A 16,931-nucleotide genomic window follows, 5' to 3' on the forward strand; every position below is an offset into this window, starting at 1 on the left:
CCTGTCCATGAAGAACTGAAGAACTGTCAAATCAAGGTTGCTCTATTCTAACCTGAAGAAAGGCCCTATTTCTTTAACATTTTTTATAGGTTTCCTTTCAAGCATTTTCATTATTTTATGATTTTACTTTAAAATTTACAAGTTTATATCCCACTTACTTTCTTGAAGCCCACATTAGACAAAAAGCTTTTTAAAAATGTGGTTAAGTGGAGTTAAGTACAATAGGAGATTACCTCCTTGTTTCTACCACTGTATAGTGTGTGTATTTTAAACTTCTGTAACCCTATACTACATATATATTTTTTTCACTGCTATAATTAATTCTCAAATTTGTTCTCTCACCCTGTTAAGGTGCCATTTTTCTCTGGAACTTTGTTTCATTAAAATGAATTTGTATATATGAAGCAGTAAAATAATTTATTGGGAGAACTGAACTCACCCTAGGAGTGAAGGTGGCATCATTGATGGAATGCATGTGACCATAGAGGGACTGCTCACATTTACCCTAAGAAAACAAAGCAGAAATACAAATCAAATAAATTCAATTTAATATGTGAAAAGAAAAGGAAAGATAACAGATCTTATTTGTTTCAAAGTAATGTTTAAGTCCATAAATAAAACTAATACGTACTCATGGGAGAAAAGGCTAGCTTTTGCTGTCAGCTACCATTCAGAATCAGACAGGGCTGTGCTGGTGCGTGTGCAACAGCGTTAGTATCTACAATGAAATTCCAGGGTCCTCACTTTTTTTTTTAAATGTGGTGATCCATTTATTTATTTATTTATTTATTTTTGGCTGTGTTGGGTCTTCGTTTCTGTGCGAGGGCTTTCTCTAGTTGCGGCAAGCGGGGGCCACTCTTCATCGCGGTGCGCGGGCCTCTCGCTATCGCGGCCTCTCTTGTTGCGGAGCACAAGCTCCAGACGCACAGGCTCAGTAATTGTGGCTCACGGGCCTAGTTGCTCCGTGGCATGTGGGATCTTCCCGGACCAGGGCTCGAACCTGTGTCCCCTGCATTGGCAGGCAGACTCGCAACCACTGCGCCACCAGGGAAGCCCAGGGTCCTCACTTTTATACCACTGAGCCGGTGGTGAACTCTAACTGATTCTATTCTGCAATTAACATAGCTTTCAAGCCATGGTGCCAAGTAGTGAAGCCCTTATAGAAAGCCCTTGTTTTCAGCACATTTTCCCCACTGCTGAGGGTGTGGGGGTTCTTTCTCCTTTTTAATCACAAGATCACATTTTAATTCATAAACTTTCACAGTTTGGTATTAATATCATTACAAGTATAAAAAAAATGTTACAAATGTGCCCAGTAGTATTTTTAACAGAAAATAAGCATTTGTTTTGTGAAAACCATACTTTGCATCTACCCATTCAGGTCATCTTTTCCAAACAATAGCCAAAACTAAAATTCAATTTAACCACAAAATTTCCAAGTTTTAGTTTAAACAAGTTTAAGAAAAATGGGCCCATAACACATTACAAAAAGGATTTAAATGTGGGACTTTTCATTTCGACAGTGATGTTCAAAAAGCATTCTTACCTATCTTAGGGAAATAACTCAAATCCCATAGAAGAACCAGGGAACAGAGAAAGTTATATCTGGAATGTTGTTTGTAGATTCTTGTTATGGGCCGAAATTCCGATTTCATTCAACAGTGTATTATTCATTTAACAAATATCTTTGAACAATTAATATATGTTCAGCACAATTCTAGGTGCTTAGAATATGTCAGTGAATAAAACAAAGAACCTTGTCTTCACTGACCTTACATTCCAGTGGGAGAGGGAAAGTACAAAAGGTACAAAGTGTGTTAGAAGATAAGAAATATTTTAAAAAGGTACAAAGTGTGTTAGAAGATAGTAAATATTGTGGAAAGAAGAAAAGTCAGGTAGGGTAAGGGGTGTCATGAGTCCTGGGATTGAAGGGCTAAGGGCAAATCCAATTATCAAGTAGAGTGATGGAGTTTGACCACGCTCAGAAAGCAGGGTTTGAACCAAGACTGAGGCAGTAAGGGAGTTAGGCAAGCAGACATCTGGAGGAAAAGCATTCCAGGAAGAAGAAAAGCTAGAACAAATCTCAATGTGGGAGTTTGCCTGGTGCGTTTCTGGAATAGCAAGGAGGCCAGTGTGGCTGGAGAGATGTCAGTCAGAAGGAGAGCAGGTTTACTCAAAAGGTTTCATCTACTTTCATTCACTACCTTGTGTTTACTTAGTCCTAAACCATTTAAGGCTGGAGGAGAGATTACAGATAAGACTGCAGAATGAGATATTAAAGATACAGGGTCATCATCATGCCCCCTCATTGTTGCAGAACATTCATGGAATAGCTTGGAACTAAGTGGAAAGGCTTTGTAACTAAACTTATTCAATCCTCATTACTGCCATTGCATTCAGCACATTATATTTCAAATATCTATTTACAGAATTAATGCATGCTGTTAATCCCTTTGTATAGAATGCAAAATTTCCCCACATGAATTTAAAATTCATAAAAATATGTTGAAATACTTTGGCACCCTCTCAGGATTCCCCTACCTAGGCTCTTCTGGTTCAGTATCTTGATACTGTTAATAACATTAAACCAATTATGCTGAGGACTTCCAATCATCCAAATTCCCAAAGTAGAGATAAATTACTTACAAAGCCAAAAAGGCAAAGTATAAGATGTTATGGTTATGTTTCATACATTATCTTTGGAGCGTTTATGGTTAATTCTTTTGAGAACTAATATAAATAGTTATATAATATTATAGTTGTATAGTGAGTGTTAATATTTTAAAATATTTGTTAGTAAATTTGTCTTAAAATACTTTTTGCATTAATAAAAGTTTTATGTTTGGTCCTCTTCTAAACTGAGAACCTCTCAACTATTTGATTAATTGGTAAGGAAAATGGAGTTTTCTGATTCAAATCCTGAATGCCAAGTTTTAATTCAAAGTAGAATCTCTAAGGCACTCTTGAAAAGCCCTGGAAATATGGGGTTATAATGGAAATGCTGATGGACCACATGTGTGCTGCTATAACAAAACCTGACTCGAAGATAAATGTTTCATGAATTAAGAAAAGTTAAAAAAGCTTTTCTATCCAGCTTTGTTTCCAAGATAAAAGTGAATCTACTCTTTTTTTGTGGTACAGGGAATATGTGGGTTACTAATATTCTAGGCTTCAAACAGCCTTAATCAAAAGCAATACCCACACCAGGGCATTAAATTTCAGAATATCTTCTTTGATGAATTCTTGTCAGAATTGTTTTCTTTCAAAGAAGTGGAAAAAATGAAAAAAAGGGAAGAGTCTTACCAAAAAAAAAAAAAATCATGTGACCTAACGTGTCACTGCTCCAGTATTTGATTCTCCTAGAGAAGCTGTATGCAATAATGGTTTCCATTATTGGCTCTGGGGATAAAAACATCTGGAACTTAATTCTTGGCTCTGCTACCAAATAGCTATGTGAACTTAAACAGGTTGCTTCACTTCACTGTGCTTCAGTTGCCTCAAGTAATTCTCAGAACAAATCTATAGGTTAAATGCTATTACCCATGTCCAATGAGATAATGATATTTAACCTATAGGTCTGTTTTGAGAATTAAATGAGATAATGCATGTGAAATGTTGGAACAGTGCCTATCACAGAGTAAGAGCTTACAAATATTAGCTCTTAGTACATGCTAGATAGGCCACTGAAATAGTGATGATGTCCAAATCAACATCTCTACCCTTAGCTACCTATCTGTCTCCTTAAAGACCCCACAAAGGAGTCTTATCGGCATCAGTGCTGTTTTTTCTATTTGTCTCTCAGATTCATTCCCCATGTGGCACTTCCCTGCTCTGTGCCCTGATCTCTACTAACTACATCACTGTGGGCTCTCAGGTTCTCTGTCTTCTGGTTGGATTCAGTAAGAGAAAACCACCAGCAGGATATGGAAGAGTGGAACTATACAGAAGATGGATAAATGACCACTTCAGCTCCCTTCCTGTTCAGCTGTGATTTTCTTATTGGCTCTGCCCTCTACCTAATTCCACTGCCTATGTTGTGCAGGTCCTCTCCAATGGCTACAGCTCACACTGTTCAGTAATGTTCTCCTTCCCCAGCCCCTTCAGACCTAGTGGCAGTAATAGCTTTCTATTGTTGCTAGCGTTTGGGTGCTGTGCTTGGTCCCTTAACCCTGTTCACATTTCTGTAACCATTCAACTTGAGTATACTCCATGTATCATCTGTTTCCTGCTTGTGACCTGCCTGATACAGCATGTTAGACATGATATGCAAAAGCAGACTTTTTGATTTACTACTTCCCAACTGCCTCTCTTGACCCTTGCCAAATCTTTCCCTTTAAGTAAATGGCATCACCAGTTGCTCAAACAAAAAACCTAGGCAGTCAAAAACCTGAGAATTGATTACCAACAAGGACCTACTGTATAGCACAGGGAACGCTGCTCAATATTCTGTGATAACCTAAATGGGAAAATAACTTGAAAAAGAATAGATACGTGTATAGTATAACTGAATCACTTTGCTGTACACCTGAAACTAACACAACATTGTTAATCAACTATGCTCCAATATAAAATAAAAATTAAAAAAAACACCTGAGAATTAGAAGAACTCTCTTTCTTTCCCTATCTCCACCCCACCCCTTATCCAGTATATCAGTTCCTTTCTCAACATACGCCCTTACTCCGCCCACCTCTGCTCTCCTCCTCTGTCACCACTCTGGTGCAGGACATCATCACATGGAGAAAGAGAACAGCAGGAGCACCCTTAGTCATCTCCTCACTCCCACCCTCACCCTACTCGCCATCCAGTTCTCTCTCAGCCACTGAAGTGATCAATACAACCTGAATCAGATCATGCCATGCTGCTGCCTACAGCCATCCAAACAATTACCATTGCACTTGGAATAAATTTTAAACTCTTTACTTAGTTCCAAAGGCTCTGTATTATCTGGCTTCTGTCTGCCTAGCTGACCTCATCCTTTACCATTCTCCCTTCTCACGCATTATGCTCCATGATTCTTTTCATGTTTTGATAAGGTCAGGGCTTTCTGAGCAGAGTACTGCACTTGGATGTCAAAAGATGCTTGAATAGCAACCCTGAAGATGGAGACTTCTGGAGAGATTTAGGGGTATCTCCCCCTGAGGCACTTGTTTACATTACAGTGGTGGAAAGTCTAAAGTCCTTCCCCTCCTCCTCCTATAGTGGATTTGCTTACATTTCAGAACAAAGGTTTCTCTTTCTCTTTCTACTGCAGTAGTGGAGGGGCACTTGGTTTCATAGTGTGGAAGTTCCTTTCCATGGTACGTAACCCCACCGTACCCACAGGGTACACCTGGTTCTCACTGCTTCTCCCCCTGGGCAACTGGGGGATGGAAAATCAACATGAGCTGCTCTGTGAGCAAATAAATGGCATGAGCTCTGATCCAGAAACCTCCTGTTTCCTGTCAGGATAAATAAATAACTATAGACACCAAAGCATAACCCTGTCACACTGGCCTTTCTGTTCTAACAGGCCTAGCATGTTCCTGCCTTTGTACATCCTATTTTCTCTACCTTGGATGCTTCCAGGAAGCTATACACATGCCCTTGTCCTTCTTCCCATTCTGCTTTCAAATCCAATAGAACCTTTCCAGTGATGTCTGATATCAAATATTCTCTCCCCCCCTCTTATATCTTCTCATTACAGTAGCAGAAATTTCTGTGAAACTGCTTTTCTTTTCCCCTTGGGCACTCAGCCAGACTTGAGGTCAGGTGCGGCCATGTGACTGAGTTCTGCCCAGTGAAACGTGGGCAATTGTGAAATAAGTCCAACATAGGCCTGGCCTGCAAAATATCCCACATAATCCTTTAAGCTCTTTATTTTTGTCTGTTTGCAGGCTGAAGGCAGAGGAGCTTCTGGAATATGGCAGAGCACAGATGGAAGGAGTCTGGGTTTCTGAACCACAGGGAGAAAAGCCACCGGTCAGGACCTGCTGACTGGACAGTCTATGAATGAGAACTAAGCTTCTACTGTATTAAGCCCGTGAGACTCCAGCGTTTAACTGTTTCAGCAGATGTTGGTAACCCAACAAATAGGTCACCCTGTTTTGTTTCTTTTGTATCACTCATCATTAACTAAAATTACTTAATGAAATTAATAACAATAATAAACAAGTAATAAAATTACTTGTTTCCCTGTTTATTGTTAGTTTTCCACCCACTACAATTAAGTCCCATAAGAAAAAGTTGTTTGTCTTGTCCACCACTCTATCACCCCCAAAGCCCAAGACAGCTCTGATAAGATTTCATAAACAGTTGTTGAATGAAAAAGTAACCAGTTACATGAAGATCACAACTGAAAATTGGAAAAAATCTACACTCACCAGATATGCTTATTTTTTGGTAAATAGCTTGATCTTCTTTCCAACATTCATTTTTTATCTTGATTAGTCATGACATGAAATGTACACTGTCTTATTCCTTCCATTCCTTTGCCATAACTTGGTTCTAATCCAGTAGCATATTTAGCCACTGACTATGCCATTGTGTCTTAATGTTTTGAACAACTACATGGAGATAACTGATGACTCCAGGTAAAAAAGGCAGCTTTACATTTACTGAGTGCTTATTATGTACTTAAAGTGTTGTGCTAAGTGCTTTACTTTCATTATCACATTTAATTCTCAGAACAACTCAATGAGATGGGTACTATTGTAATTCCCATTTTGGAGATGAGAAAACAGAAGCACTAATCCATGATGGCAGAAGCAAAGAATGCCAGAGCCAAGACAGTACCTCTGTTTTGTTGCAAAGTAATCTAACATTTTATGTGCAAGAAATTGAAGTGAGAAGATGGAGGCAACCTTTTAGTGCCATTTGCTAGTTTTTTTCCAGTGTTCTTCCTTTCTGGTAGATGTGTATCTCCTGCCCACCCACCCCCCCCCCCATGGTTGTGTGGAGCCATGTAATGAGTTCTGGCCCAAGAGTTGTGAGTGGAAATGACATGTAGCGCCCTTCTCATGCTCTCTCCAACCACGCCTTTCTAGCATTTAATTAGAGGTACAACACCCTCCCTGGATATCTTTTTCCTGTGGCAGAAACCAGTACCATTCAAGGTGGCTGCGAGATGATCCTGGATCCCAGGTGAGTGTGATGAGGAGAGCTCTCCCTTCCAACTCACGGAGGACACAGACCTTGAGCAAGATATAAATGTTGCTGTGATTCGGAGACTGTGTTGCCGTAACACAACCTAACATAACCTGACTGATGTAAACGCTATGGAAGAAGATTAATCTTACTTCTTTAATTATTAAAAGCTTTTCTACTATCAATAGTGCCGTGTGAAAAGTTGAAAAAAATACTAAAATAATACTTACAGAAGCCTAATACTCAAAAGTTTAAAAACTCTTAAAAAATTAGGCCTAATATAAAATTATGAAATAATCATAAAATAAAAAATCACAAATAATCATAAAATAAGCAAGCAAACATACCATCACTAAAATCATTAAAGGACTGAGGTTCACAAACTTCCCTTCTCATTATAATGACATTTATTTAACCAATGGATTCAATATTCTTTTGAAAAAAAAATTAACAAACTTGAAAATATAAAATGAGCCTTCCCAACTCAGAAGATTTTGTTCGTTTTTTGTTTTTGTTTTTAAACAAGGCTAACTTTTAAAATGTCTTTTTGATGTGTTAAAGTGCCTTTAGTAACATACAACATAAATTATGCACAAAGTTTAGAGGCTTAGCTCAATTTTTATCTATGTATATTTCTGTGTAGCTGCCATTCAGATTAAGATATAGAACATCTCCAGAAAGTTCCTTCATGCCCTTCTTAGTAAAAACATCCACAAAATTTTTTATTAACTGTATTTTATTAGAGAAAAGAAATATAGGAATATGGTTGAAAAAAATCAAATGTTACAGAAGACTCTCCAATGAAAATTTAGTCTCCTATCTCAGGTCATCCCTAGATGTGACCACTGTACATAGTGTCTTTTGTATATTACATGGAGTAGCCTGTGCACATACGTTCACGCTTCTGTGTCATGTTATCTACCTCAGTTACACATAAAATGATATCATACTATATGTGCATTTTATTATGAAAGATAGTATATTTTGGTGGTAAAGATTGTGATACTGGAGTGAAATTGCAGGATTTAGAACTCAGCTCATTAGAAAGTTATTGGTAATATTTCTCATTTGTCTAAATGCTATGCTAAGTACTTTACATATCTTAACTCAATCTCTACCATATGAAATTGGTAATATTTAAAATTCTTATTTAAATTCTTATTTACAGTTGGAAAAATTTGTGTAAAGTGATTCGTATAGTGCCTACACAAGTAAGAGATATTGCCATTCATAGATTAATTGGTAGTCTTATTTTCTATTTTTGTTCTACTTTTCAATTTTTGTTGATCACTGAGAATAAAAGAAATTGCCACTCTCCCAGGAAGGACTCATTTTACTATAGCCATGTTAACAAACACCAGACTAGTTTTAAACTTGTCCAATCAATTAGTAACTGTTCCATAGTCCTGCTTACAAGTAAACAACCAGAACTGGTTTTAAACCTATCTAATTAATCAATGACAACTAACTTCAGTAAACACTCCTAGAAAAGCCAAACCATATCAGACTCATGATTTGAAAGCCAGCCAGCCATTTGGCCAGATTCACTACAGTGAACGTGTTCCTAAGGCTGATATTAACCTTTTTCCTCCTGTGTAACAGACAAAAAACGAGCTTCAGTAACCAACACAACTACCTTCTAAGATTCACCTAACCTACTTTTGCCTCTATAACCAACACAATCCAAAGTAAACTCTTTAAGAAAACTGGATATGAGATCAGCAACTGGGTTTGCTCAATGGATATAGCTCTGACAAGTATAATCTTCCTCACTCATGTATATGACAAATTCAGTTTTGTCTGTTTGTTTCATATACTGAGTGGTGGTCTCCTCCTTTGACACCACAGAGAGGTTTAAGGGTGTGTTAGTTTGGGGCTGCCATAACAAAGTACCACAGACTTGGTGGCTTAAACAACAAAAAATTATTTTCTCATTCTTTTGAAGGCTAGAAGTCCCAAGATCAAGGTGTTGGCAGGGCTGGTTTCATTCTGAAGCCTCTTCTTGGCTGTATAAGGCTCTCTTCTCCCTGTGTCTTTACATGGTCTTCCATGTAAAGATAGATAGCCATCTATCTGTATGGATCTGTGTTCTAATCTCCTCTTCTTATAAGGACACTAGTCAAATTGATTAGGGTCCATCCCAATGAACTCATTTACCCTTAACTGCCTCTTTAAAGACCCTATTTCCAAATACAGTCAGATTCCAAGGTACTGGGGGCTAGGTCTTCAACAGGAATTTGAGGAGACATAATTCAGCCCATGACAAAGGGCTGGAGATATCTTAATACCACTATGCATAAAATATGTTAGGAGTGCAATATCCATTGTGGCATTAGCTGGTTGCAAGAGTTAAACTGTGACATTATTTTACAGTATTTATTGTATTGTATATAGAATTTACATAATTATATAAATATATTTGGAGCCAATATGCAATCTCAAAATGAAAAGTTGTATTTTGATGTCATATTTGAGCATATAGCTAAACAGATGAATATTATGCATGCATATAATGCAGTGGTTATGAGCACAGGATCTGGAGTAACACTGCTTGAATGTGAATTGAGGCTTTGCTGCTTATTGTGTCTTTGGAACACTCTGAGACTCAGTTTTCTCATCTGCAAAATAGGAATAATAAGAGTATCTACATGATGGTGAGGTTTAAGCTAATTCATGTAAAGTGCTTAGACTGCTGCCTGGACACAGTAAGTGCTCAGTAAATGTTAATTATCGCATAGTAACAATATGCAGATTATAAATTTTGTGATAGCAGGATGACATCTATTATCTTCACTGCTTCATAATTATAACTGCAGAGACGTGCTGCCTCATGAGAGGTATTTAATAAGTAGTTTTTGAGTTAGTACACACACACACACACACACACAAACACACACACATAATAAGGCCATTCATAGGAAAGTTATTAAGTTTAGTACGTTTGCCCTTCATCAACTTTCTTTTCTTCACATGACCTCTGTGTTTTCAAGGCAATTCAGGCAAAAGGGTTAACCTCTCAGGACTTTTGATTTTACAAAACAGTCCTCATGGAGAGGAACTATAGGAAATGGAGCCCTAATAATTGAATTTCACACCCATTTGACCGTTGCACAGAATACAATTTTGTGCACTGATGTTTCTTGCCCACAGCACCCCTTGCACTTAGCCACCCCTCAGCCCTGCAGTACAGAGGCACTGTATCCTACTAACATTATTCCTGTGTATACTTCTAGAAAGTAATTGCTTATAGTAAAATAGTTTTAAATTTTTAAGGAAAAATTCTCTAAATAAAACTTATTGAAGTTAAACAGGATTATATTGTGCAATTGTGTCCTATGAGTTTTTAATTTCAAATTATGTGACCAATGAAAAGTACTAGTAAAGAAGAGAAAGCAAACTGTGTCCAAGGGTGAGCAAAATTAAAGTTGAAACCAGCTTGAGAAAAATATTCTCCTACTCACTACCAGCAAGACATAGCTTGTTTCTATTATAGCTACTACCTTAGTCATCAAGTTTAAAAATTAATGTCAGAGGGAGGAGAGAAGATGGCGGAAGAGTAAGACGCGGAGATCACCTTCCTTCCCACAGATACAGTAGAAATACATCTACACGTGGAACTGCTCCTACAGAACACCCACTGAGCGCTGACAGAAAACGTCCGACCTCTAAACAGGCAAGAAACTCCCCCCGTACTTGGGTAGGGCAAAAGAAAAAAGAAATAACAGAGACAAAAGAATAGGGACGGCACCTGCACCAGTGGGAGGGAGCTGTGAAGGAGGAAAGATTTCCACGCACTAGGAAGCCCCTTCGCGGGCAGAGACTGCGGGTGGCAGAGGGGGGAAGCTTCGGAGCCACGGAAGAGAGCACAGCCACAGGGGTGCGGAGGGCAAAGCGGAGAGATTCCTGCACAGAGGCTCGGCAATGAGCAGCACTCACCAGCCCGAGAGGCTTGTCTGCTCCCCCGCCGGGGCGGGCGGGGCTGGGAACTGAGGCTTGGGCTTCGGTCGGATTGCAGGGAGAGGACTGGGGTTGGCGGCGTAAACACAGCCTGAAGGAGTTAGTGCACCACAGCTAGCCGGGAGGGAGTCCGGGAAAAAGTCTGTAGCTGCCGAAGAGGCAAGAGACTTTTTCTTCCCTCTTTGTTTCCTGGTGCGCGAGGAGAGGGGATTCAGAGCGCTGCCTAAACGAACTCCAGAGACGGGCGCGAGCCGCGGCTAACAGCGCGGATCCCACAGCAACAGGGGCGCAGAGGGAAAAACGGAGAGACTCCCGCACAGAGGCTCGGCGCCGAGCAGCGCTCACCAGCCCGAGAGGCTTGTCTGCTCACCCGCCGGGGCGGGCGGGGCTGGGAGCTGAGGCTCAGCTTCGGTCGGATCGCAGGGAGAGGACTGGGGCTGGCGGCGTGAACACAGCCTGAAGGGGTTAGCGCACCACAGCTGGCTGGTAGGGAGTCCGGGAAAAAGTCTGCAGCTGCCGAAGAGGCAAGAGACTTTTTCTTGCCTCTTTGTTTCGCGGTGCGCAAAGAGAAGGGATTCAGAGCGCCGCCTAAACAAGCTCCACAGACTGGCGCGAGCCGCAGCGATCAGCGCGGGCCCCAGAGACGGGCGTGAGACGCTGGGGCTGCTGCTGCCGCCTCCAAAAAGCCTGTGTGTGAGCACACGTCACTCTCCACACCGCCCCTCCCGGGAGCCTGTGCAGCCCGCCACCGCCAGGCTCCCGTGATCCGGGGACAAGTTCCCCGGGAGAACGCACGGCGCACCTCAGGCTGCTGCAACTTCACGCCGGCCTCTGACGCCGCAGGCTCGCCCCGCCTCCTCTGTACCCCTCCCTCCCCGCGGCCTGGGTGAGCCACAGCCCCCGAAGCAGCTGCTCCTTTAACCCCGTCCTGTCTGGGCGGGGAACAGACGCCCTCAGGTGACCTACACGCAGAGGCGGGTCCAAATCCAAAGCTGATCCCCAGGAGCTGTGCGAACAGAGAAGAGAAGGGGAAATCTCTCCCAGCAGCCTCAGAAGCAGCGGATTAAAACTCCACAAACAACTTGATGTGCCTGCATCTGTTGAATACCTGAATAGACAACGAATCATCCCAAATTCAGGAGGTGGACTTTCGGAGCAGGATATATTAATTTTTCCCCTTTTCCTTTTTTTTGTGACTGTATATGTATATGCTTCTGGGTGAGATTTTGTCTGTATAGCTCTGCTTTATAATAGCTTTATTTTACTTCACTATATTATAGCCTCTTTCTTTCTTTCTTTCTATTTTTTCTCCCTTTTACTCTGAGCCGTGTGGACGAAAGGCTCTTGGTGCTCCAGCCAGGCATCAGGGCCGTGCCTCTGAGGTGGGAGAGCCAACTTCAGGACACTGGTCCACAACAGACCTCCCAGCTCCACGTAATACCAAACGGCGAAAATCTCTCAGAGATCTCCATCTCAACATCAAGACCCAGCTTCACTCAATGAACAGCAAGCTACAGTGCTGGACACCCTATGCCAAACAACTAGCAAGACAGGAACACAGCCCCATACATTAGCAGAGAGGCTGCCTAAAATCATAATAAGGCCACAGACACCCCAAAATACACCACCAGACGTGGACGTGCCCACCAGAAAGACAAGATCCAGCCTCATCCACCAGAGCTCAGGCACTAGTTCCCTACACCAGGAAGCCTACACAACCCACTGAACCAACCTTAGCCACTGGGGACAGATACCAAAAACAACGGGAACTACGAACCTGCAGCCTGTGAAAAGGAGACCCCAAACACAGTAAGATAAGCAAAATGAGACGACAGAAAAACACACAGCAGATGAAGGAGCAGGGTCAAAACACGCCAGATTTAACAAATGAAGAGGAAATAGGTAGTCTACCTGAAAAAGAATTCAGAATAATGATAGTAAGGATGATCCAAAATCTTGGAAATAGAATAGACAAAATGCAAGAAACATTTAACAAGGACGTAGAAGAACTAAAGAGGAACCAAGCAATGATGAAAAACACAATAAATGAAATTAAAAATACTCTAGATGGGATCAATAGCAGAATAACTGAGGCAGAAGAAAGGATAAGTGACCTGGAAGATAAAATGGTGGAAATAACTACTGCAGAGCAGGATAAAGAAAAAAGAATGAAAAGAACTGAGGACAGTCTCAGAGACCTCTGGGACAACATTCAACGCACCAACATTCGAATTATAGGGGTCCCAGAAGAAGAAGAGAAAAAGAAAGGGACTGAGAAAATATTTGAAGAGATTATAGTTGAAAACTTCCCTAATATGGGAAAGGAAATAGTTAATCAAGTCCTGGAAGCACAGAGAGTCCCATACAGGATAAACCCAAGGAGAAACACGCCAAGACACATATTAATCAAACTGTCAAAAATTAAATATAAGGAAAACATATTAAAGGCAGCAAGGGAAAAACAGCAAATAACACACAAGGGAATCCCCATAAGGTTAACATCTGATCTTTCAGCAGAAACTCTGCAAGCCAGAAGGGAGTGGCAGGATATACTTAAAGTGATGAAGGAGAAAAACCTACAACCAAGATTACTCTACCCAGCAAGGATCTCATTCAGATGTGATGGAGAAATTAAAACCTTTACAGACAAGCAAAAGCTGAGAGAGTTCAGCACCACCAAACCAGCTTTACAACAAATGCTAAGGGAACTTCTCTAGGCAAGAAACACATGAGAAGGAAAACACCTACAATAACAAACCCAAAACATTTAAGAAAATGGGAATAGGAACATACATATCGATAATTACCTTGAATGTAAATGGATTAAATGCTCCCACCAAAAGACACAGGCTGGCTGAATGGATACAAAAACAAGACCCATATATATGCTGTCTACAAGAGACCCACTTCAGACCTAGAGACACATACAGACTGAAAGTGAGGGGATGGAAAAAGATATTCCATGCAAATGGAAATCAAAAGAAAGCTGGAGTAGCAATTCTCATATCAGACAAAATAGACTTTAAAACAAAGACTATTACAAGAGACAAAGAAGGACACTATATAATGATCAAGGGATCGATCCAAGAGGAAGGTATAACAATTGTAAATATTTATGCACCCAACATAGGAGCACCTCAATACATAAGGCAAATACTAACAGCCATAAAAGGGGAAATCGACAGCAACACAATCATAGTAGGAGACTTTAACACCCCACTTTCACCAATGGACAGATCATCCAAAATGAAAATAAATAAGGAAACACAAGCTTTAAATGATACATTAAACAAGATGGACTTAATTGATATTTATAGGACATTCCACCCAAAAACAACAGAATACACATTTTTCTCAAGTGCTCATGGAACATTCTCCAGGATAGATCATATCTTGGGTCACAAATCAAGCCTTGGTAAATTTAAGAAAATTGAAATCGTATCAAGTATCTTTTCCGACCACAACGCTATGAGACTAGATATCAATTACAGGAAAAGATCTGTAAAAAATACAAACACATGGAGGCTACACAATACACTGCTTAATAACGAAGTGATCACTGAAGAAATCAAAGGGGAAATCAAAAAATACCTAGAAACAAATGACAATGGAGATACGGCGACCCAAAACCTATGGGACGCAGCAAAAGCAGTGCTAAGAGGGAAGTTTATAGCAATACAAGCCTACCTCAAGAAACAGGAAACATCTCGAATAAACAACCTAACCTTGCACCTAAAGCAATTAGAGAAAGAAGAGCAAAAAAAACCCCAAAGCCAGCAGAAGGAAAGAAATTATAAAGATCAGGTCAGAAATAAATGAAAAAGAAATGGAGGAAACAATAGCAAAAATCAATGAAACTAAAAGCTGGTTCTTTGAGAAGATAAACAAAATTGATAAACCATTAGCCAGACTCATCAAGAGCAAAAGGGAGAAGACTCAAATCAATAGAATTAGAAATGAAAAAGGAGAAGTAACCACTGACACTGCAGAAATACAAAAGATCATGAGAGATTACTACAAGCAACTCTATGCCAATAAAATGGACAACCTGGAAGAAATGGACAGATTCTTAGAAATGCACAAACTGCCAAGACTGAACCAGGAAGAAATAGAAAATATGAACAGACCAATCACAAGCACTGAAATTGAAACTGTGATTAAAAACCTTCCAACAAACAAAAGCCCAGGACCAGATGGCTTCACAGGTGAATTCTATCAAATATTTAGAGAAGAGCTAACACCTATCCTTCTCAAACTCTTCCAAAATATTGCAGAGGGAGGAACACTCCCAAACTCATTCTACGAGGCCACCATCACCCTGATACCAAAACCAGACAAAGATGTCACAAAGAAAGAAAACTACAGGCCAATATCACTGATGAACATAGATGCAAAAATCCTCAACAAAATACTAGCAAACAGAATCCAACAGCACATTCAAAGGATCATACACCATGATCAAGTGGGGTTTATCCCAGGAATGCAAGGATTCTTCAATATACGCAAATCAATCAATGTGATACACCATATTAACAAATTGAAGGAGAAAAACCATATGATCATCTCAATAGATGCAGAGAAAGCTTTCGACAAAATTCAACACCCATTTATGATAAAAGCCCTGCAGAAAGTAGGCATAGAGGGAACTTTCCTCAACATAATAAAGGCCATATATGACAAACCCACAGCCAACATTGTCCTCAATGGTGAAAAACTGAAACCATTTCCACTAAGATCAGGAACAAGACAAGGTTGCCCACTCTCACCACTATTATTCAACATAGTTTTGGAAGTGTTAGCCACAGCAATCAGAGAAGAAAAAGAAATAAAAGGAATCCAAATCAGAAAAGAAGAAGTAAAGCTGTCACTATTTGCAGATGACCTGATACTATATATAGAGAATCCTAAAGATGCTACCAGAAAACTCCTAGAGCTAATCAATGAATTTGGTAAAGTAGCAGGATACAAAATTAATGCACAGAAATCTCTTGCATTTCTATACACTAATGACAAAAAATCTGAAAGCGAAATTAAGAAAACACTCCCGTTTACCACTGCAACAAAAAGAATAAAATATCTAGGAATAAACCTACCTAAGGAGACAAAAGACCTGTATGCAGAAAATTATAAGACACTGATGAAAGAAATTAAAGATGATACAAATAGATGGAGAGATATACCATGTTCCTGGATTGGAAGAATCAACATTGTGAAAATGACTCTACTACCCAAAGCAATCTACAGATTCAATGCAATCCCTATCAAACTACCACTGGCATTTTTCACAGAACTAGAACAAAAAATTTCACAATTTGTATGGAAACACAAGATACCCCGAATAGCCAAAGCAATCTTGAGAACGAAAAATGGAGCTGGGGGAATCAGGCTCCCTGACTTCAGACTATATTACAAAGCTACAGTAATCAAGACAGTTTGGTACTGGCACAAAAACAGAAATATAGATCAATGGAACAGGATAGAAAGCCCAGAGATAAACCCACACACATATGGTCACCTTATCTTTGATAAAGGAGGCAAGAATATACAGTGGAGAAAAGACAGCCTCTTCAATAAGTGGTGCTGGGAAAATTGGACAGGTACATGTAAAAGTATGAAATTAGAACACTCCCTGACACCATGCACAAAAATAAACTCAAAATGGATTAAAGACCTAAATGTAAGGCCAGACACTATCAAACTCTTAGAGGAAAACATAGGCAGAACACTCTATGACATACATCACAGCAAGATTCTTTTTGACCCAGCTCCCAGAGAAATGGAAATAAGAACACAAATAAACAAATGGGACCTAATGAAACTTAAAAGCTTTTGCACAGCAAAGGAAACCATA

General features: G+C 39.9%; 1 protein-coding gene across 1 annotated transcript in view; it reads right to left on the bottom strand.

The window, feature by feature from the left end:
* The window catches only part of SPAG16 (sperm associated antigen 16), an 894,878-nt gene that overhangs the window by 273,664 nt on the left and 604,283 nt on the right, over nt 1-16,931 (bottom strand). The window contains exon 14 of the mRNA XM_068543791.1: nt 440-505. Coding sequence (XP_068399892.1) covers nt 440-505 — 66 coding nt within the window. The remainder of the gene's footprint in view (nt 1-439; nt 506-16,931) is intronic.

The sequence above is a fragment of the Eschrichtius robustus genome, chromosome 5, assembly GCF_028021215.1.
Source record: "Eschrichtius robustus isolate mEscRob2 chromosome 5, mEscRob2.pri, whole genome shotgun sequence".
Classification (NCBI taxonomy): Eukaryota; Metazoa; Chordata; class Mammalia; order Artiodactyla; family Eschrichtiidae; genus Eschrichtius; species Eschrichtius robustus.